The 20,000-nt window shown below is 48.1% G+C and overlaps 1 protein-coding gene across 1 annotated transcript in view; it reads right to left on the minus strand.

The window, feature by feature from the left end:
• The window catches only part of LOC110487885 (AT-hook DNA-binding motif-containing protein 1), a gene marked incomplete at its 3' end in the record, with an annotated part of 38,249 nt that overhangs the window by 69 nt on the left and 18,180 nt on the right, over window positions 1–20,000 (minus strand). Inside the window, exons 2-4 of the mRNA XM_036971829.1 lie at window positions 3,761–5,323; window positions 1,860–3,604; window positions 1–1,633 (exon numbers count right to left, since the gene is read on the minus strand). The exon at window positions 1–1,633 is cut by the window's left edge and continues 69 nt beyond it. Of these exons, the coding sequence (XP_036827724.1) occupies window positions 1–1,633; window positions 1,860–3,604; window positions 3,761–5,116 (4,734 nt within the window). The remainder of the gene's footprint in view (window positions 1,634–1,859; window positions 3,605–3,760; window positions 5,324–20,000) is intronic.

The raw sequence follows: 20,000 nt of genomic DNA on the forward strand, positions 1-20,000 counted from the left end.
GGAGTGGGGGGAGAGGTTAGTGTTGGGGTGAGGGGAGAGGTTAGGGTTGGGGTGGGGGTGGGGGCTAGTGTGTAGGGTGGGCTTTGTATACATGTTAGGATGAGTGTGAGTGTGGGGGTGAAGATGTTGGTTGTGGTTTGAATGAAGGTGGTGTGTGTTGGTGTGCGGGTGTTTTTTGCTATGGGGGTTGTTGTGCGTGTGAGGGTTGGTGTTAGGGTTGGAGTGTGTGTGTGGGCTCATATTTGCGTGAGGGTTGGGGTTTGGGTGTGTGTTGGTGTGTGTCGGTGTGTTGGTGTGTGGGTGTGTGTTGGTGTGTGGGTGTGCAGAAGCTTTAGGATCAGGATGGTTGTTAGGGCTAGCGTGAGGGTTCACATTAGCGTGTACGTGTGCGTTGTCGTGTGTGTTAGTGTGAGGGCTGGTGCTGCCACTGAGCGATGCCCCGCTGTACCAACAAGGGGAGCTACAGCAGCTGGGAGAATCATACTGGGAGGTGAAATGGTCCTTGGAGATGGTTGCTGGGTTACGATAGGGGGGGCTCAGCGCTGTTCCACAGTGGGCCAGTAACCGTGGCGATTGGGAGCAGGACGGGGAGAAGGAGGAGTGGGGAGGAGCAGGGGTGAGAGGGGGGTGGTAGGGCTGGGGGGTGGGTGATAGTTTGGGAGGATAGGAGGAGGCTGTGGAAGTCATCCCAGGGGAGAGAGAGGAGGATGAGGCCTCGCCAGGGAAGAGGGTTGGGTAGCGCTCCTCTGAGGACGGGGTGGAGGGGTGGGCGGAGTAAGGAGTTGGGGAGGGGTACTCACAGGGCTCGGGGGGGTAACCAAGGTGTAGGGCAAGGGTAGGGAGGGGGGAGAGGCTGCTGCTGTCTCCACTGAAGTAGTCAAGGCCTTCCTGGAACAACCCCCCCTGAGCAGTACCCCCTCCTCCTCCATCCCCACCCCCAGCAGCCTTACCCTTCTTCCCCCCTGGGGGGCGTTCTCTTGGGGACGGGCACAGCCTTCCCCTGCCTCCCCTCGCCCCCCTGCCCTGCCGCCCCCCAATCCCACTGCGTTTGGCACCAGAGCCCTGGGTTGAGGTGTGGGACTGTGTCTGGGCTGGGGGGCTGGTGGGAGAGTCTGGGGGGAGCTCCGGTCCTGGTCCACCACCCCCCTCCTTTTCCATTTGGGGTTCGGCAGCATTCCGTTTCCTGCGCCCCCGCCCGGGCTTTCCCTGCCCCTGGAAGAGAACGTTCTGGCTCCAGTTGTAAGAGGGGCCTGAGGCGCTCTCATGCCAGTCCATCATTAACTTCTCCAGACTTGATAGGCTGGACTGGCCTTGACCTCCCTCTCCACCAATAGGAAGAGACTCCCTGCCTCCACCCTGCCTGTAAGCCCCACCTCCGGAACCTGAACCCGAGCCTCCGCCCCCACCTCCGGTACTGACCCCGCCTCCTGACCCGGTGACCCCCAGGTGGGATGAGTCAGAGGAGGACTCTGATAGGCTCTCGAGGAAGGGTTGTCGCTTGACCTTTTGTGGGGTGTAGTTAGAGATGTCCAGGATGTCTTTGGGCTCGCTGGGGCCTGGGGTGACGTAGTCACTGTAGCCTCCTGGGTAATGATGAGCCAGACTGTCCCATGCCCAGCCACTGGAGCCCTGTCTGCAACACACAGCACATTTTATTCACTCTATTTACTTAAAACTGCATAGTTGGTGAAGGGCTTTAAGAAGTACTTATTTAGGACACAAAGTGATTTATAGATCAGGGATTTAGTGTTATGGTGTTATGTATCTCAAACACATACAACTATAGAAGAAGTTAGGGTAGGATTGTACTCTAATCCAAACTCTGTGGTTCCAGACAAGTTAGACCTGAAGCTACTTACTTGCAGTTCCACTGGTTGGAGGGGTAGTGTCTATAACCCTCTGGAGATGATGAGGAATGGAAGGGGTTGTTCTTGGCCATGGCCATATACCCCCCTCCCCCTGGAGAGGATGGTCCAACCTGCCCAGGGTAGCCCCCATATCCACGCTTGGAAAAATTGGAATAGCCCATCTGACCCTGGCCCACGGGGGGGACTGTGGAGGCCTTATCCAGCCCTGCTGCCCCGTAGGCTGCAAAGCTGCAGTCTGTGGGTCTCTGTGGTGCTGCACTGCCCCCCGCAGGAGAGGAGGAGGAATAGCCGGACGGGTAGTGACCGTAGGAGGAGGGATGGGGGGAACTGGGAGAGCGAGGCAGAGAGAGGGAGGGAGGGGTGGACTTTGGGAAGGAGGAAGTGGTCGGGGAGTTCTGGGAAAGGTAGTAGCTGTAATGAGGTCTGGAAGAGGAGGACGAAGAGACCTGGGTTTGGTTCTCCCTTGCCTCTCCTTTGGGGCTGCGCTTGGGGAAGGCTGGGGACCAGCGAGAACCTGGGCCGGGGGCAGTGCTGGAGGAGTCGTAGCCCGGGGTGGGAGGAGGTTTCCTGGGGTCAGGCCGAGAGGAGGAGATATCCAGGAGGTCGGAGGAGTCGTCAGAGTCGAGCAGGGAGCGAAAATATCCAGCGAACAAACCCTGCACTTCATCACCACCTCCACCTTCTCTGCTGCCCCCAGGGCTGCCGTATGCACCTGCTCTTCCCCCCTCACAGGGCAGGAAGTCCCCCCTCAGGGAGCCACAGGCCTGGTACGCCCCCGGCCCTCTCTCCCTCTCCCCTCCCCGGTCATCCTCCCAGACACCTCCACCATTAGACCAGTCTTGCTCCAGGTGACCTCCTGCCTCCCCTTTCAGAACCCCATTCTTGCACGAGCGTCGTTTTCTCATCGGCTTCCACCCGTCACCTCCAGCCCCCATCTCCCCCCCTGCAACCCCTCCTCCCCTGCCCCCCCCACCCTTCCCTCGTTTCCTGGGTAACCCTGGTTCTGACAGAGCAGGGATCACTTTCCTTTTCTTCCCGATCGTCTCGAAGAAGTCACTGAAGGAGCTCTTGAAGCCCTCTCCACCGGCTCCTCCTGCTCCTCCTCCCCTGCCCCCTACGCCACCACCCCTCCCTCCCCTGCGTCTGAACCCTGTGAGTCGGTGGAGCAGGGCGGAGATCCCAGGGTTGTTGGACGGCGTGTGAAAGCTATCCGGTTCGCTGGGTGTCCAGCAGCGTGGTGGGGAGCAGCGGCCGGTGGCAGGCGTTTGGTGGTTTAGGAACGCCAGTTTGGACAGAACGTCTCCGTACTCTGTCTTGACGTCGTTGGTGTCGTTCACGTACGACGGTTGCGGAGATGGGAGCTTGGTCCGCCGGCGCCGACGAGGTTTCTTGGGCTCGCCGTTCCCACTGGCAGCGACAAAATTCCCACCTGTTTTATCTGGCATTCCCGGTACAACCTGTTTGGGAGGTCGGCCACGTCTGCGTTTCAGGATCACCGGGAGTTCTCCAGGCGGGAACATGACCATCACATTCTTCCCATTGTTCTTCATGCGAAGGAGCGCAGTTGGCTCTCGGACCACCGATGTCACCCCCTCTGCTCCCTCCAACCCCCCCTCGCCACTGGCCCCGCCCCTCTCCGGTCCGACAACGGTCTCCATGGAGGAAATCTTGTAGCTCTTTTGGCGTCGGCTGAGGTTGACCGGGATACGAGCCACCTTCACCACGATACGCCTCACCTGGGAAACAGACAAAAACAAACACAATAAAAAACATATTATAACCCTTATTTTCCTGGTTAAAATCTGGTTGATGTCAGACAACAAAATAACAACATGGCTTCTGGGTTGTTTTGACTGCTTTGTGGGTAATAATATGCTGAAACTTGAACTCACACCAACGAACCGCCGTTTCTGTTTAGTGGGAGGAACTAGATCATCAGGTACCTCCTTCTTCACTGTCGGCTGGGGAACGGTATTGATCGATGGACAAGGCGAAAGATTGGTCGCTGGTCTGGGCGAGGCTTTGGGCGAGGCTTTCATCGATGGTCTGGGTTGGGCTTTTTGTTTGGCGTTGGTTGAAGGTCTAGGTTGGGGTTTGGTTGATGTTCTGGGTTTGGGCGCTGGCCGGGGGGCGTAGTGAGAGGTGGGGTGTGGTGTAGGGCGTGGTGTAGGGCGTGGTGAAGGGCGTGGTGCTACAGGTACAGCTGAGTCAGCAGGCTTCGAGGTTGCAGGTAAACCCTCCTCCACTGTGGGGCGCTCTACCTTTACATGTACACTCACCCTCTCTTTCTCCTCCTCTTCTTCCTCCTCTGCCATCTCCTCCTCCCTCTCGCTCTCCCTCCCTCCCCTCCTCTCTCCATCCTCGGTGGATCGGCGGATGCGGGAGGACTTGCGTAGCTGGCAGGGGAAGCGAGGTCGACCGGAGCTACGGAGCGCATACTTCCTCTCTCCTTCGACAGATACAGGGGAGGGATCTACAGGGTCTGGGCCAATAGTAGAAGGGTTTGAACCGGATGGACCAATAAGAGAAGGGCCTGTAGGATTTGGGCCAATAGCTCTTGAGGGTTTAGAGAGATCCAGAGGTGTTGGTCCAATATGGGCAGGGCTAATGGCCGGGGGCCTGTCTCTGTTTGCAGAGGGTGGAGGAAGCGGGCTGCAGGGAGAGGGAGCAACTTGCTGATTGGTGCAGGCTGAATGAGTGACAGGCAAGAGGACCTGTCGCTGAGGTGATCTGGTGTGAGTCTCTGGTGATGAAACAGTTCTGGGCTGCTCTGGACCGGCAGAGTCCGAGTGTGTGTGAGCATCCATGTGTGTGTTAGCGGCTAGGTGTGTGTTAGCGGCTAGGTGTGTGTTAGCGGCTAGGTGTGTGTTAGCGGCTAGGTGTGTGTGAGTGTCCGCAGGTGTGTGCATTTGGAGATCCGTGTAAATCTGCATTCCTGTGACTCCTGTCTGTCCTGGTGTGTGTGTCTCTGTCTGCCAGCGTCGGCGTGTTCCAAGGCCAGGCCTCCTGTGCAGGTGAACCCCGTTGGCCAGGGAGTGGGGCGAGGGTGATGGTGAAAGGTCAAGGGTCCCTTGAGCTCCAGCCTCAGCACTGGGTTCCACTATGACCCTCTCCTGTACCCCTGCTGCCACCTCCCTCCCCCACGTCGCCAGCTCCCCCTCACACCCCTGCTCCTCCGCCAAGGCCCCACCTTCACGCCCCACCCCGCCACCTCCACCTGACCGCAGGCGTCCAGACAGGCGGCTCATCCACAGAGGGCGATGGTGATGATGATGTCAAAGTGATGTCACAGAGGGGATGGTGATGTCAGAGTGATGTCACAGAGGGGATGGTGATGTCAGAGAGTGTTGAGGCCCAGTGAGCTCTCTCTCTCTGTCTCTCTCTCCGTCTCTCTCTCCGTCTGTTTATGTGTGGTCTGCTGAAGTCACATGCCTCTATCCAGAGAATTTAGGGAGCTGAGGAGAGAGGAATACATACATTCAACACACTCCAAACAGTAGATTCTAACAGAAAATCAACGTAATGTTAAAGGGAGAAGATGGAATTAGATGATACCAATCATTCTCATTCATTTAGGATTGGGATCGTTTGGAAACATTCATTTATGATTGGGATCGTTTGGAAACATTCATTTAGGATTGGGATCGTTTGTAAACATTCATTTAGGATTGGGATCGTTTGTAAACATTCATTTAGGATTGGGATCGTTTGTAAACATTCATTTAGGATTGGGATTGTTTGGAAACATTCATTTAGGATTGGGATCGTTTGGAAACATTCATTTAGGATTGGGATCGTTTGGAAACATTCATTTAGGATTGGGATCGTTTGGAAACATTCATTTAGGATTGGGATCGTTTGGAAACATTCATTTAGGATTGGGATCGTTTGGAAACATTCATTTAGGATTGGGATCGTTTGGAAACATTCATTTAGGAGTGGGATCGTTTGGAAACATTAATTTAGGATTGGGATCGTTTGGAAACATTCATTTTGGATTGTGATCGTTTGGAAACATTCATTTAGGAGTGGGATCGTTTGGAAACATTCATTTAGGATTGGGATCGTTTGGAAACATTCATTTAGGATTGGGATCGTTTGGAAACATTCATTTAGGATTGGGATTGTTTGGAAACATTCATTTTGGATTGGGATCGTTTGGAAACATTCATTTAGGATTGGGATCGTTTGGAAACATTCATTTAGGATTGGGATCGTTTGGAAACATTCATTTAGGATTGGGATCGTTTGGAAACATTCATTTAGGATTGGGATCGTTTGTAAACATTCATTTAGGATTGGGATCGTTTGGAAACATTAATTTAGGAGTGGGATCGTTTGGAAACATTCATTTTGGACCACAATTACTTTAAAGTAACAGATCCAGTAACTTTGAGGTAACATACTTGAATTTGGGGGAGAAACTATTATTCTACTGTAACCAAGAAGAAACATTGATACAACATTGACACAACATAACATCCCAATGCTGGCATTTAACAATCAACTCCTGAGCTATATGGTCGATAGTGTTTTATATCATGTGGTCTGGCTGGCTGTCTGCAGTTCATTGGGGCGTCAGTACCGCAGTAGTGTAAATGCACACACTATACACTCTACTCTTTCTCTCAGCTGCGAGAAATAAGGAGAGAGAGGAGAGAGAGAGGGGGGGGGTGCGGGGGGAAGAGAGAGAGAGGGGGGAGAGAGAGAGAGAGAGAGGGGGGAGAGAGAGAGAGGGGGGAGAGAGAGAGAGAGAGAGAGAGAGGGGAGAGAGAGAGAGAGAGAGAGAGGGGAGAGAGAGAGAGAGAGGGGGGGGGTGCGGGGGGAAGAGAGAGAGAGGGGGAGAGAGAGAGAGAGAGAGAGAGGGGGGGGTGCGGGGGGAAGAGAGAGAGAGGGGGGGAGAGAGAGAGAGAGAGAGGGGGAGAGAGAGAGAGAGAGAGAGGGGGGAGAGAGAGGGGGGGGGTGCGGGGGGAAGAGAGAGAGAGGGGGGAGAGAGAGAGAGAGCGAGGGAGGAGAGAGAGAGAGAGAGAGAGAGAGAGAGAGAGAGAGAGAGAAAGGACAGACAGACAGACAGAGGGAGAGTAGGAGAGTAGGAAAGAGAGAGGAGAGAGAGAGAGAGGGAAAGAGAGAGAGAGGGAGAGAGAAAGACAGAGAGACAGAGTGAGAGAGAGCGAGAGAGAGAGGAGAGAGAGATGTTAACAGGATAGCCGTGATGTTTGACTAGATGAGCACGCACACACACACACACACACACACACACACACACACACACACACACACACACAAACACACGCACACACGCACGCACACACACACCCGGTACAGTGAATATGGAATATGTGAATATTAACCAGCAGAGGGAAGCAGAGAAATGATGAATAGAACTCACATTCTGATTGGTGGAGGGATGGAGAGATAAGGGAGAGATAGAGGGATAGACAGAGAGAGAGACAGATAGATAGAGGGACAGACAGAGATATATATATATATATATATATATATATATATATATATATATATATATATAGATAGATAACTTTTTTTAAAGGGAAATGAGAATGGAATGGTAGCTTAAACACCCCTATACCAAACACACACTAAACACAATCCTGTCCATCATCAGCCAGCCTTCGTCTCCAACATATGTCTCTGATTATAGCAGAGAGAGAGAGAGAGAGGGGGGGGGGATCAGAGAGAGGGGGGGTCAGAGAGAGAGGAGGGGTCAGAGAGAGAGGAGGGTGGAGATAGAGGTTGCATACAAGGAGAAACCTCTACATTCCTGTGCTTAATGATACAACTGGGGACACACAACCTCGCCTAGACACATACACACATAATCAATAACACCTACAGACCTTCGATCTTTCACTCCATTCAATTCACTCTGTCATTCTCTCTCTCCCTCTCTCTCCCTCTCACTGTCTCTCACAGTGTTCTCTCTCTCCCTTTCAGTTCAATTCAAGGGGCTTTATTGGCATGGGAAAAACATACGTTTACATTACAAAAGCAAGTGAAGTAGATAATATACAAAAGTGAAATAAACAATAAAACATGAATAGTAAACATTACACTCACAGAAGTTCCAAAATACATTTCAAATGTCATATTATCTCTCTATACAGTGTTGTAACGATGTACAAATGGTTAGAGTACAAAAGGAAAAATAAATAAGCAAAAATATGGGTTGTATTTACAATGGTGTTTGTTCTTCACTGGTTGCCCTTTTCTTCTGGCAACAGGTCACAAATCTTGCTGCTGTGATGGCACACTGTGGTATTTCACCCAGTAGATATGGGAGTTTATCAAAATTGGTTTTGTTTTCGAATTCTTTGTGAGTCTGTGTAATCTGAATGGGAAATATGTGTCTCTAATATGGTCATTCATTGGGCAGGTTAGGAAGTGCAGCTCAGTTTCCACCTCATTTTGTCTTCTCTTGGGGGCCATGTCTGCCTACGGCAGCCTTTCTCAATAGCAAGGCTATGCTCACTGACTCTGTACATAGTCAAAGCTTTCCTTAAGTTTGGGTCAGTCACAGTGGTGAGGTATTCTGCCACTGTGTACTCTCTGTTTAGGGCCAAGTAGCATTCTAGTTTGCTCTGTTTTTTTGTAAATTCTTTCAAATGTGTCAAGTAATTATCTTTTTGTTTTCTCATGATTTGGATGGGTCTAACTGTGCTGCTGTCCTGGGGCTCTGTGGGGTGTGTTTGTGTTTGTGAACAGAGCCCCAGGACCAGCTTGCTTAGGGGACTCTTCTCCAGGTTCATCTCTCTGTAGGTGATGGCTTCCTTATGGAAGGTTTGGGAATCGCTTCCTTTTAGATGGTTGTAGAATTTAACGGCTCTTTTCTGGATTTTGATAATTAGCGGGTATCGGCCTAATTCTGCTCTGAGTGCATAATTTGGTGTTTAACGTTATACACGGAGGATATTTTTGCAGAATTCTGCGTGCAGAGTCTCAATTTTCCTCGCCTTTCCTTCCAGTTCTCTGCTGCCTGTGACTGGAACGAATTGCAAAAATCGCTGAAGTTGGAGACTTTTGCAGTGGGGCAAGAAAGTATTTAGTCAGCCACCAATTGTGCAAGTTCTCTCACTTAAAAAGATGAGAGAGGCCTGTAATTTTCATCATCACTTCAACTATGACAGACAAAATGAGGAAAAAAAATCCAGAAAATCACATTGTAGGATTTTTAATGAATTTATTTGCAAATTATGGTGGAAAATAAGTATTTGGTCAATAACAAAAGTTTATCACAATACTTTGTTATATACCCGTTGTTGGCAATGACAGAGGTCAAACGTTTTCTGTAAGTCTTCACAAGGTTTTCACACACTGTTGCTGGTATTTTGGCCCATTCCTCCATGCAGATCTCCTCTAGAGCAGTGATGTTTTGGGGCTGTTGCTGGGCAACACGGACTTTCAACTCCCTCCAAAGATTTTCTATGGGGCTGAGATCTGGAGACTGGCTAGGCCATTCCAGGACCTTGAAATGCTTCTTACGAAGCCACTCCTTCGTTGCCCGGGCGGTGTGTTTGGGATCATTGTCATGCTGAAAGACCCAGCCACGTTTCATCTTCAATGCCCTTGCTGATGGTAGGCTTTGTTACTTTGGTCCCAGCTCTCTGTAGGTCATTCACTAGGTCCCCCCGTGTGGTTCTGGGATTTTTGCTCACCGTTCTTTTGATCATTTTGACCCCACGGGGTGAGGTCTTGCGTGGAGCCCCAGATCGAGGGAGATTATCAGTGGTCTTGTATGTCTTCCATTTCCTAATAATTGCTCCCACAGTTGATTTCTTCAAACCAAGCTGCTTACCTATTGCATATTCAGTCTTCCCAGCCTGGTGCAGGTCTACAATTTTGTTTCTGGTGTCCTTTGACAGCTCTTGGGTCTTGGCCATAGTGGAGTTTGGAGTGTGACTGTTTGAGGTTGTGGACAGGTGTCTTTTATACTGATAACAAGTTCAAACAGGTGCCATTAATACAGGTGACGAGTGGAGGACAGAGGAGCCTCTTAAAGAAGAAGTTACAGGTCTGTGAGAGCCAGAAATCTTGCTTGTTTGTAGGTGACCAAATACTTATTTTTCACCATAATTTGCAAATAAATTCATTAAAAATCCTACAATGTGATTTTCTGGATTTTTTTTTCTCATTTTGTCTGTCATAGTTGAAGTGTACCTGTGATAATTACAGGCCTCTCTCATCTTTTTAAGTGGGAGAACTTGCACAATTGGTGGCTGACTAAATACTTTTTTGCCCCACTGTATCTCCCTCACCAACTTCAAACATCTGCTATCTGGTCAGCTAACCGATCGCTGCAGCTGTACATAGTCTATCGGTAAATAGCCCACCCAATTTACCTACCTCATCCCCATACTGTATATTTATTTACTTTTTCTGCTCTTTTGCACACCAATATCTCTACCTGTACATAACCATCTGATCATTTATCACTCCAGTGTTAATCTGCAAAATTGTAATTATTCGCATACCTCCTCATGCCTTTTGCACACAATGTATATAGACTCTTTTTTCTACTGTGTTATTGACTTGTTTATGGTTTACTCCATGTGTAACTCTGTGTTGTCTGTTCACACTGCTTTGCTTTCTCTTGGCCAGGTCGCAGTTGTAAATGAGAACTTGTTCTCATTTAGCCTACCTGGTTAAATAAAGGTGTTCTCAACTAGCCTACCTGGTTAAATAAAGGTGTTCTCAACTAGCCTACCTGGTTAAATAAAGGTGTTCTCAACTAGCCTACCTGGTTAAATAAAGGTGTTCTCAACTAGCCTACCTGGTTAAATAAAGGTGAAATAAAAACAAAATAAAATAAAAATGTGGTGTTTGTTCCTGTCTCCCTCTCTCACGTCTCTCGCAATATTCTCTCTCTCTGCCCCCTCTCTTTCTCCCTCGCTGTCTCTCCCTCCCTCCTTCCCTCTCTCTCGCTATCTATCTTTTTCTCTGTCTGTGTCCCTCCCCTCTCTCTCTAATTAACATATTCATTCATTAAGATTCTATCCGAACAGAGACAGGAAGGACTATAACCTCAGGACACAAGTTTAATTACACACGCAAGTGCACACACACACACACGCACACGCACACGCACACCAAAACATCAACTCAGATGAGTTCAGGTGGTGGGAACGTTGTCTGAAGCTCTTTAGATGAGACAGGTATGCCACGGCTTAGGGCCCATACGACTGGGTTAGGAAACAACTTGTTGCCTGTCAGTCTGAGAGAGACAGAACATCAGATGAGACAGGTGTACCACGGCTTGGGGCCCATACGACTGGGTTAGGAAACAACTTGTTGACTGTCAGTCTGAGAGAGACAGAGCATCAGATGAGACAGGTGTACCACGGCTTAGGGCCCATACGACTGGGTTAGGAAACAACTTGTTGCCTGTCAGTCTGAGAGAGACAGAGCATCAGATGAGACAGGTGTACCACGGCTTGGGGCCCATACGACTGGGTTAGGAAACAACTTGTTGACTGTCAGTCTGAGAGAGACAGAGCATCAGATGAGACAGGTGTACCACGGCTTGGGGCCCATACGACTGGGTTAGGAAACAACTTGTTGACTGTCAGTCTGAGAGAGACAGAGCATCAGATGAGACAGGTGTACCACGGCTTGGGGCCCATACGACTGGGTTAGGAAACAACTTGTTGACTGTCAGTCTGAGAGAGACAGAGCATCAGATGAGACAGGTGTACCACGGCTTGGGGCCCATACGACTGGGTTAGGAAACAACTTGTTGCCTGTCAGTCTGAGAGAGACAGAGCATCAGATGAGACAGATGTACCACGGCTTAGGGCCCATACGACTGGGTTAGGAAACAACTTGTTGACTGTCAGTCTGAGAGAGACAGAGCATCAGATGAGACAGGTGTACCACGGCTTGGGGCCCATACGACTGGGTTAGGAAACAACTTGTTGACTGTCAGTCTGAGAGAGACAGAGCATCAGATGAGACAGGTGTACCACGGCTTGGGGCCCATACGACTGGGTTAGGAAACAACTTGTTGACTGTCAGTCTGAGAGAGACAGAGCATCAGATGAGACAGGTGTACCACGGCTTGGGGCCCATACGACTGGGTTAGGAAACAACTTGTTGCCTGTCAGTCTGAGAGAGACAGAGCATCAGATGAGACAGGTGTGCCACGGCTTAGGGCCCATACGACTGGGTTAGGAAACAACTTGTTGACTGTCAGTCTGAGAGAGACAGAGCATCAGATGAGACAGGTGTACCACGGCTTGGGGCCCATACGACTGGGTTAGGAAACAACTTGTTGACTGTCAGTCTGAGAGAGACAGAGCATCAGATGAGACAGGTGTACCACGGCTTGGGGCCCATACGACTGGGTTAGGAAACAACTTGTTGCCTGTCAGTCTGAGAGAGACAGAGCATCAGATGAGACAGGTGTACCACGGCTTGGGGCCCATACGACTGGGTTAGGAAACAACTTGTTGACTGTCAGTCTGAGAGAGACAGAGCATCAGATGAGACAGGTGTACCACGGCTTGGGGCCCATACGACTGGGTTAGGAAACAACTTGTTGACTGTCAGTCTGAGAGAGACAGAGCATCAGATGAGACAGGTGTACCACGGCTTAGGGCCCATACGACTGGGTTAGGAAACAACTTGTTGACTGTCAGTCTGAGAGAGACAGAGCATCAGATGAGACAGGTGTACCACGGCTTGGGGCAAACGACTGGGTTAGGAAACAACTTGTTGACTGTCAGTCTGAGAGAGACAGAGCATCAGATGAGACAGGTGTACCACGGCTTGGGGCCCATACGACTGGGTTAGGAAACAACTTGTTGACTGTCAGTCTGAGAGAGACAGAGCATCAGATGAGACAGGTGTACCACGGCTTGGGGCATACGACTGGGTTAGGAAACAACTTGTTGACGGTCAGTCTGAGAGAGACAGAGCATCAGATCTCTAAACCCTTTCTGATTTCAGACACCAGGACGAGATGACTAGAGAATAATGAATCTGCCTTCCATAGCATAACATTGTTAGCAGACACTTTTATCCAAGAAGACAGTCACGCACACAATTTCCTGTATGGGTGTCCCCAGCGGGAATCGAACCCACAAGCGCCCTGCTCTACCAACTGAGCCACACTTGACCACTAACGTGTCATTGGTACCATAGGATTGAATAGAAGTCTGCAGTTAATGAGCCAGACTGTAGAGATATTCATTCATCCAAGTGGGAGGTGTTAACAGTTCTAGTCATTGTATATGTAATCATCTGCCTCTATGTCACACACACTCAGAGGAGATATCCAGATACTGCGTGTGTGTGTGTGTTTGTGTGTGCGCATGTCTGAGTGTTTGAGTGTGTGCGTGTCTGAGTGTTTGCGTGTGTGTGTGTGTGTGTGTGTGTGTGTGTGTGTGTGTGTGTGTGTGTGTGTGTGCGTGTGTGTGTCTCTATGGATGTGTGTGGAAAAGCTTTAACGGGTGTGCAGTTGTTGCTAAGAGACAGGCAGCAGCACTGACACAGAGAGACAGAGAGACAGAGAGAGAGAGAGAGAGAGAGAGAGAGAGAGACAGTACGAGTGAGAAACAACAGAGACAGGGAGGGTAGATAGGGAAAGTCATTGGGGAAAGGGAGAGAGTGGCTGAATTAGTTTATAGAGGGAGAGAAAAAGAGAGAGGTTGACATAGAGAGATAAGATGAGCGAGCCAGAGAGAGAGAGCTAGACAGGGTGGAGAAAGAGAGACATAAAGTCAGGGTGAGTGAGTTTGAGATAATGAAAGAGATGGAGGAAGGAACAAGCAGAATGAGAGAGGGAGAGACAGAGAGAGAGAGAGAGAAGGGAAAGAGGGAGACAGAGAGGGAAAGGGATGAGAGAGAGGGAGAAGGGGAGAGGGAGACAGAAAGAGGGAGAAGGGGAGAGGGAGACAGAGAGAGAGAGAAGGGGAGAGAGGGAGACAGAAAGAGGGAGAAGGGGAAAGAGGGAGACAGAGAGAGAGAGAAGGGGAGAGGGAGACAGAAAGAGGGAGAAGGGGAGAGAGGGAGACAGAGAGAGAAGGGGAAAGAGGGAGACAGAGAGAGAGAGAAGGGGAGAGAGGGAGACAGAGAGAGAGAGAAGGGGAGAGAGGGAGAAGGGATGAGAGAGAGAGGGAGAAGGGGAGAGGGAGACAGAGAGAGAGAGAAGAGGAGAGAGGGAGACAGAGAGAGAAGGGGAAAGAGGGAGACAGAGAGAGAGAGAGAAGGGGAGAGAGGGAGACAGAGAGATGGAGAAGGGGAGAGAGGGAGACAGAGATATGGAGAAGGGGAGAGAGGGAGACAGAGAGATGGAGAAGGGGAGAGAGGGAGACAGAGAGATGGAGAAGGGGAGAGAGGGAAGTGAGGAACTACAGTTTACTACAACTATCACTAAGGAACTACAGTTTACTACAACCATCACTAAGGAACTACAGTTTACTACAACCATCACTAAGGAACTACAGTTTACTATAACCATCACTAAGGAACTACAGTTTACTACAACCATCACTAAGGAACTACAGTTTACTACAACCATCACTAAGGAACTACAGTTTACTACAACCATCACTAAGGAACTACAGTTTACTACAACCATCACTAAGGAACTACAGTTTACTACAACCATCACTGAGGAACTACAGTTTACTACAACCATCACTAAGGAACTACAGTTTACTACAACCATCACTGAGGAACTACAGTTTACTACAACCATCACTAAGGAACTACAGTTTACTACAACCATCACTAAGGAACTACAGTTTACTACAACCATCACTAAGGAACTACAGTTTACTACAACCATCACTAAGGAACTACAGTTTACTACAACCATCACTAAGGAACTACAGTTTACTACAACCATCACTAAGGAACTACAGTTTACTACAACCATCACTAAGGAACTACAGTTTACTATAAATATCACTAAGGAACTACAGTTTACTACAACCATCACTAAGGAACTACAGTTTACTACAACCATCACTAAGGAACTACAGTTTACTACAACCATCACTAAGGAACTACAGTTTACTACAACCATCACTAAGGAACTACAGTTTACTACAACCATCACTAAGGAACTACAGTTTACTACAACCATCACTAAGGAACTACAGTTTACTACAACCATCACTAAGGAACTACAGTTTAATACAACCATCACTAAGGAACTACAGTTTACTACAACCATCACTAAGGAACTACAGTTTACTACAACCATCACTAAGGAACTACAGTTTACTACAACCATCACTAAGGAACTACAGTTTACTACAACCATCACTAAGGAACTACAGTTTACTACAACCATCACTAAGGAACTACAGTTTACTACAACCATCACTAAGGAACTACAGTTTACTACAACCATCACTAAGGAACTACAGTTTAATACAACCATCACTAAGGAACTACAGTTTACTACAACCATCACTAAGGAACTACAGTTTACTACAACCATCACTAAGGAACTACAGTTTACTACAACCATCACTAAGGAACTACAGTTTAATATAAATATCACTAAGGAACTACAGTTTACTATAAATATCACTAAGGAACTACAGTTTACTACAACCATCACTGAGGAACTACAGTTTACTACAACCATCACTAAGGAACTACAGTTTACTACAACCATCACTAAGGAACTACAGTTTACTACAACCATCACTGAGGAACTACAGTTTACTACAACCATCACTAAGGAACTACAGTTTACTACAACCATCACTAAGGAACTACAGTTTACTATAACCATCACTAAGGAACTACAGTTTACTACAACCATCACTAAGGAACTACAGTTTACTATAAATATCACTAAGGAACTACAGTTTACTACAACCATCACTGAGGAACTACAGTTTACTACAACCATCACTAAGGAACTACAGTTTACTATAAATATCACTAAGGAACTACAGTTTACTACAACCATCACTAAGGAACTACAGTTTACTACAACCATCACTAAGGAACTACAGTTTACTATAACCATCACTAAGGAACTACAGTTTACTATAAATATCACTAAGAAACTACAGTTTACTATAAATATCACTAAGGAACTACAGTTTACTATAAATATCACTAAGGAACTACAGTTTACTACAACCATCACTGAGGAACTACAGTTTACTACAACCATCACTAAGGAACTACAGTTTACTACAACCATCACTAAGGAACTACAGTTTACTACAACCATCACTAAGGAACTACAGTTTACTACAACCATCACTAAGGAACTACAGTTTACTATAAATATCACTAAGGAACTACAGTTTACTACAACTATCACTAAGGAACTACAGTTTACTACAACCATCACTAAGGAACTACAGTTTACTACAACCATCACTAAGGAACTACAGTTTACTATAACCATCACTAAGGAACTAGAGTTTACTACAACCATCACTAAGGAACTACAGTTTACTACAACCATCACTAAGGAACTACAGTTTACTATAAATATCACTAAGGAACTACAGTTTACTACAACCATCACTAAGGAACTACAGTTTACTACAACCATCACTAAGGAACTACAGTTTACTATAAATATCACTAAGGAACTACAGTTTACTACAACCATCACTAAGGAACTACAGATTACTACAACCATCACTGAGGAACTACAGTTTACTACAACCATCACTAAGGAATTACAGTTTACTACAACCATCACTAAGGAACTACAGTTTACTACAACCATCACTAAGGAACTACAGTTTACTACAACCATCACTAAGGAACTACAGTTTACTACAACCATCACTAAGGAACTACAGTTTACTACAACCATCACTAAGGAACTACAGTTTACTACAACCATCACTAAGGAACTACAGTTTACTACAACCATCACTAAGGAACTACAGTTTACTACAACCATCACTAAGGAACCTGATTAATATTCTAATCCCGCAGTCACCCCTTGCCCTCTCCCACCCCCTTCTAGCCACCCACTCAACTCCGACCCCGAACCTCTCCTTCACTAAATGCTCTCTGTTTCTCTCCCTACCCTCACTCTTTCACCTCTCTCCCTTGGCTATATGTTTCCCTCTCCTTCCCTTTCCTCTCTTCCTCTCTTCCTCCTCCTCTCTCATCCCCAGCTGCAGGAAATGACTAATGATCTTCATCATCAGTCTGTGTTCAACACTACATCCTGCCAAGAGCACACACACACACACACGCACGCACGCACGCACACACACACACACACGCACACACACACACACACACACACACACACACACACACACACACACACACACACACACACACACACACACACACACACACACACACACACACATCATATTTTGTGCAAATAGTTAAAGTACAAAAGGGAAAATAAATAAACATAAATATGGGTTGTATTTACAATGGTGTTTGTTCTTCACTGGTTGCCCTTTTCTTGAGGCAACAGGTCACAAATCTTGCTGCTGTGATGGCACACTGTGGTATTTCACCCAATAGATATGGGAGTTTATCAAAATTGGTTTTGTTTTCAAATTCTTTGTGAGTCTGTGTAGTCTGAGGGAAATATGTATCTCTAATATGGTCATACATTTGGCAGGAGGATAGGAAGTGCAGCTCAGTTTCAACCTCATTTTGTGGGCAGTGAGCACATAGCCTGTCTTCTCTTGAGAGCCAGGTCTGCCTACGGCGGCCTTTCTCAATAGCAAGGCTATGCTCACTGAGTCTGTACATAGTCAAAGCTTTCCTTAAGTTTGGGTCAGTCACAGTGGTCAGGTATTCTGCCACTGTGTACTCTCTGTTTAGGACCAAATAGCATTCTAGTTTGCTCTGTTTTTTTTGTTAATTCTTTCCAATGTGTCAAGTAATTATCTTTTTGTTTTCTCATGATTTGGTTGGGTCTAATTGTGCTGCTGTCCTGGGGCTCTGTGGGGTCTGTTTGTGTTTGTGAACAGAGCCCCAGGACCAGCTTGCTTAGGGGACTCTTCTCCAGGTTCATCTCTCTGTAGGTGATGGTTTTGTTATGGAAGGTTTGGGAATCGCTTCCTTTTAGGTGGTTGTAGAATTTAACGGCTCTTTTCTGGATTTTGATAATTAGTGGGTATCGGCCTAATTCTGCTCTGCGTGCATTATTCAGTGTTTTACGTTCTACACAGAGGATATTTTTACAGAATTCAGCATGTGGAGTCTCAATTTGGTGCTTGTCCCATTTTGTGAAATCTTGGTTGGTGAGAGGAACCCAGACCTCACAACCATAAAGGGCAATGGGTTCTATGACTGATTCAAGTATTTTTTGCCAGATCCTAATTGGTATGTCAAATTTTATGTTCCTTTTGATGGCATAGAATGCCCTTCTTGCCTTGTCTCTCAGATCGTTCACAGCTTTGTGGAAGTTACCCATGGCGCTGATGTTTAGGCCGAGGTATGTATAGGTTTTTGTGTGCTCTAGGGCAACGGTGTCTAGATGGAATTTGTATTCGTGGTCCTTACTGAGATTTACTGTCAGGGTCCAGGTCTGGCAGAATCTGTGCAGAATATCTAGGTGCTGCTGTAGGCCCTCCTTGGTCCGGGACAGAAGCACCAGATCATCAGCAGACAGTAGACATTTGACTTCGGTCGGTCGGTCTGTCGGTCGGTCGGTCGGTCGGTCGGTCAGTCGGTCTGTCGGTCGGGGTCGGTCGGTCGGTCCGGTCGGTCAGTCGGTCTGTCGGTCCGGTCGGTCAGTCGGTCTGTCGGTCGGTCCGGTCGGTCTGTCGGTTGGTCGGTCTGTCTGTCTGTGTCTCTGTTTCTGTTTCTGTCTCTCTCTCTCCCCCTCCCTCTATCTCTCACCTCTCATTCTCTCTTTCTCTCTTTCTCTCTCTCTCTCTCTCTGTCTCTCTCTCTCTCTCTCTCTCTCCCTCTCCCCCTCTTTCTCTCTCCCTCTCCCCCTCTCTCTCTCTCCCTCTCCCCCTCTCCCTCTCCCCCTCTTTCTCTCTCCATCTCCCCCTCTCTCTCTCTCCCTCTCCCCCTCTCCCTCTCCCCCTCTTTCTCTCTCCCTCTCCCCTTCTTTCTCTCTCCCTCTCCCCCTCCCTCTCTCTCCCTCCCCTCTCTCCTATCTCCAGGTGCCTACTCTCTGTCTATCTGTGACTGGGATGATGGTAAAGGTGACCATGTCAAGCATTATAAGATCAGGAAGCTGGACAGTGGAGGATATTACATAACAACACGCACACAGTTTGACTCTGTGCAACAGCTGGTGGAGCACTACAAAGGTGTGACTATGTAAACGCTAGGGGCTAGGGTGTAGGGGCTAGGGGGGAAGTATATAAAAGCTAGGGGCTAGGGTGTAGGGGCTAGGGTGTAGGGGCTAGGGTGTAGGGGCTCGGGTGTAGGGGCTAGGGTGTAGGGGCTAGGGTGTAGGGGCTAGGGGGAAGTATATAAAAGCTAGGGTCTATGGTGTAGGGGCTAGGGTGTAGGGGCTAGGGGGGAAGTATATAAAAGCTAGGGTGTAGGGGCTAGGGGGGAAGTGTATAAAAGCTAGGGGCTAGGGTGTAGGGTGTAGGTATAGGGGGAAGTGTATAAAAGCTAGGGGCTAGGGTGTAGGGTGTAGGTATAGGGGGAAGTGTATAAAAGCTAGGGTGTAAGGTGTAGGGTGTAGGTATAGGGGGAAGTGTATAAAAGCTAGGGTGTAAGGTGTAGGGTGTAGGTATAGGGGGAAGTGTATAAAAGCTAGGGTGTAAGGTGTAGGGGGGAAGTGTATAAAAGCTAGGAGCTAGGGTGTAGGGTGTAGGTATAGGGGGAAGTGTATAAAAGCTAGGGTGTAAGGGCTAGGGGGGAAGTGTATAAAAGCTAGGAGCTAGGGTGTAGGGTGTAGGTATAGGGGGAAGTGTATAAAAGCTAGGGTGTAAGGTGTAGGGTGTAGGTATAGGGGGAAGTGTATAAAAGCTAGGGTGTAAGGTGTAGGGTGTAGGTATAGGGGGAAGTGTATAAAAGCTAGGGTGTAAGGTGTAGGGGGGAAGTGTATAAAAGCTAGGAGCTAGGGTGTAGGGTGTAGGTATAGGGGGAAGTGTATAAAAGCTAGGGTGTAAGGGCTAGGGGGGAAGTGTATAAAAGCTAGGAGCTAGGGTGTAGGGGCTAGGGTGTAGGGGCTAGGGTGTAGGGGCT

This window comes from Oncorhynchus mykiss, chromosome 32 (genome assembly GCF_013265735.2).
Source record: "Oncorhynchus mykiss isolate Arlee chromosome 32, USDA_OmykA_1.1, whole genome shotgun sequence".
NCBI lineage: Eukaryota > Metazoa > Chordata > Actinopteri > Salmoniformes > Salmonidae > Oncorhynchus > Oncorhynchus mykiss.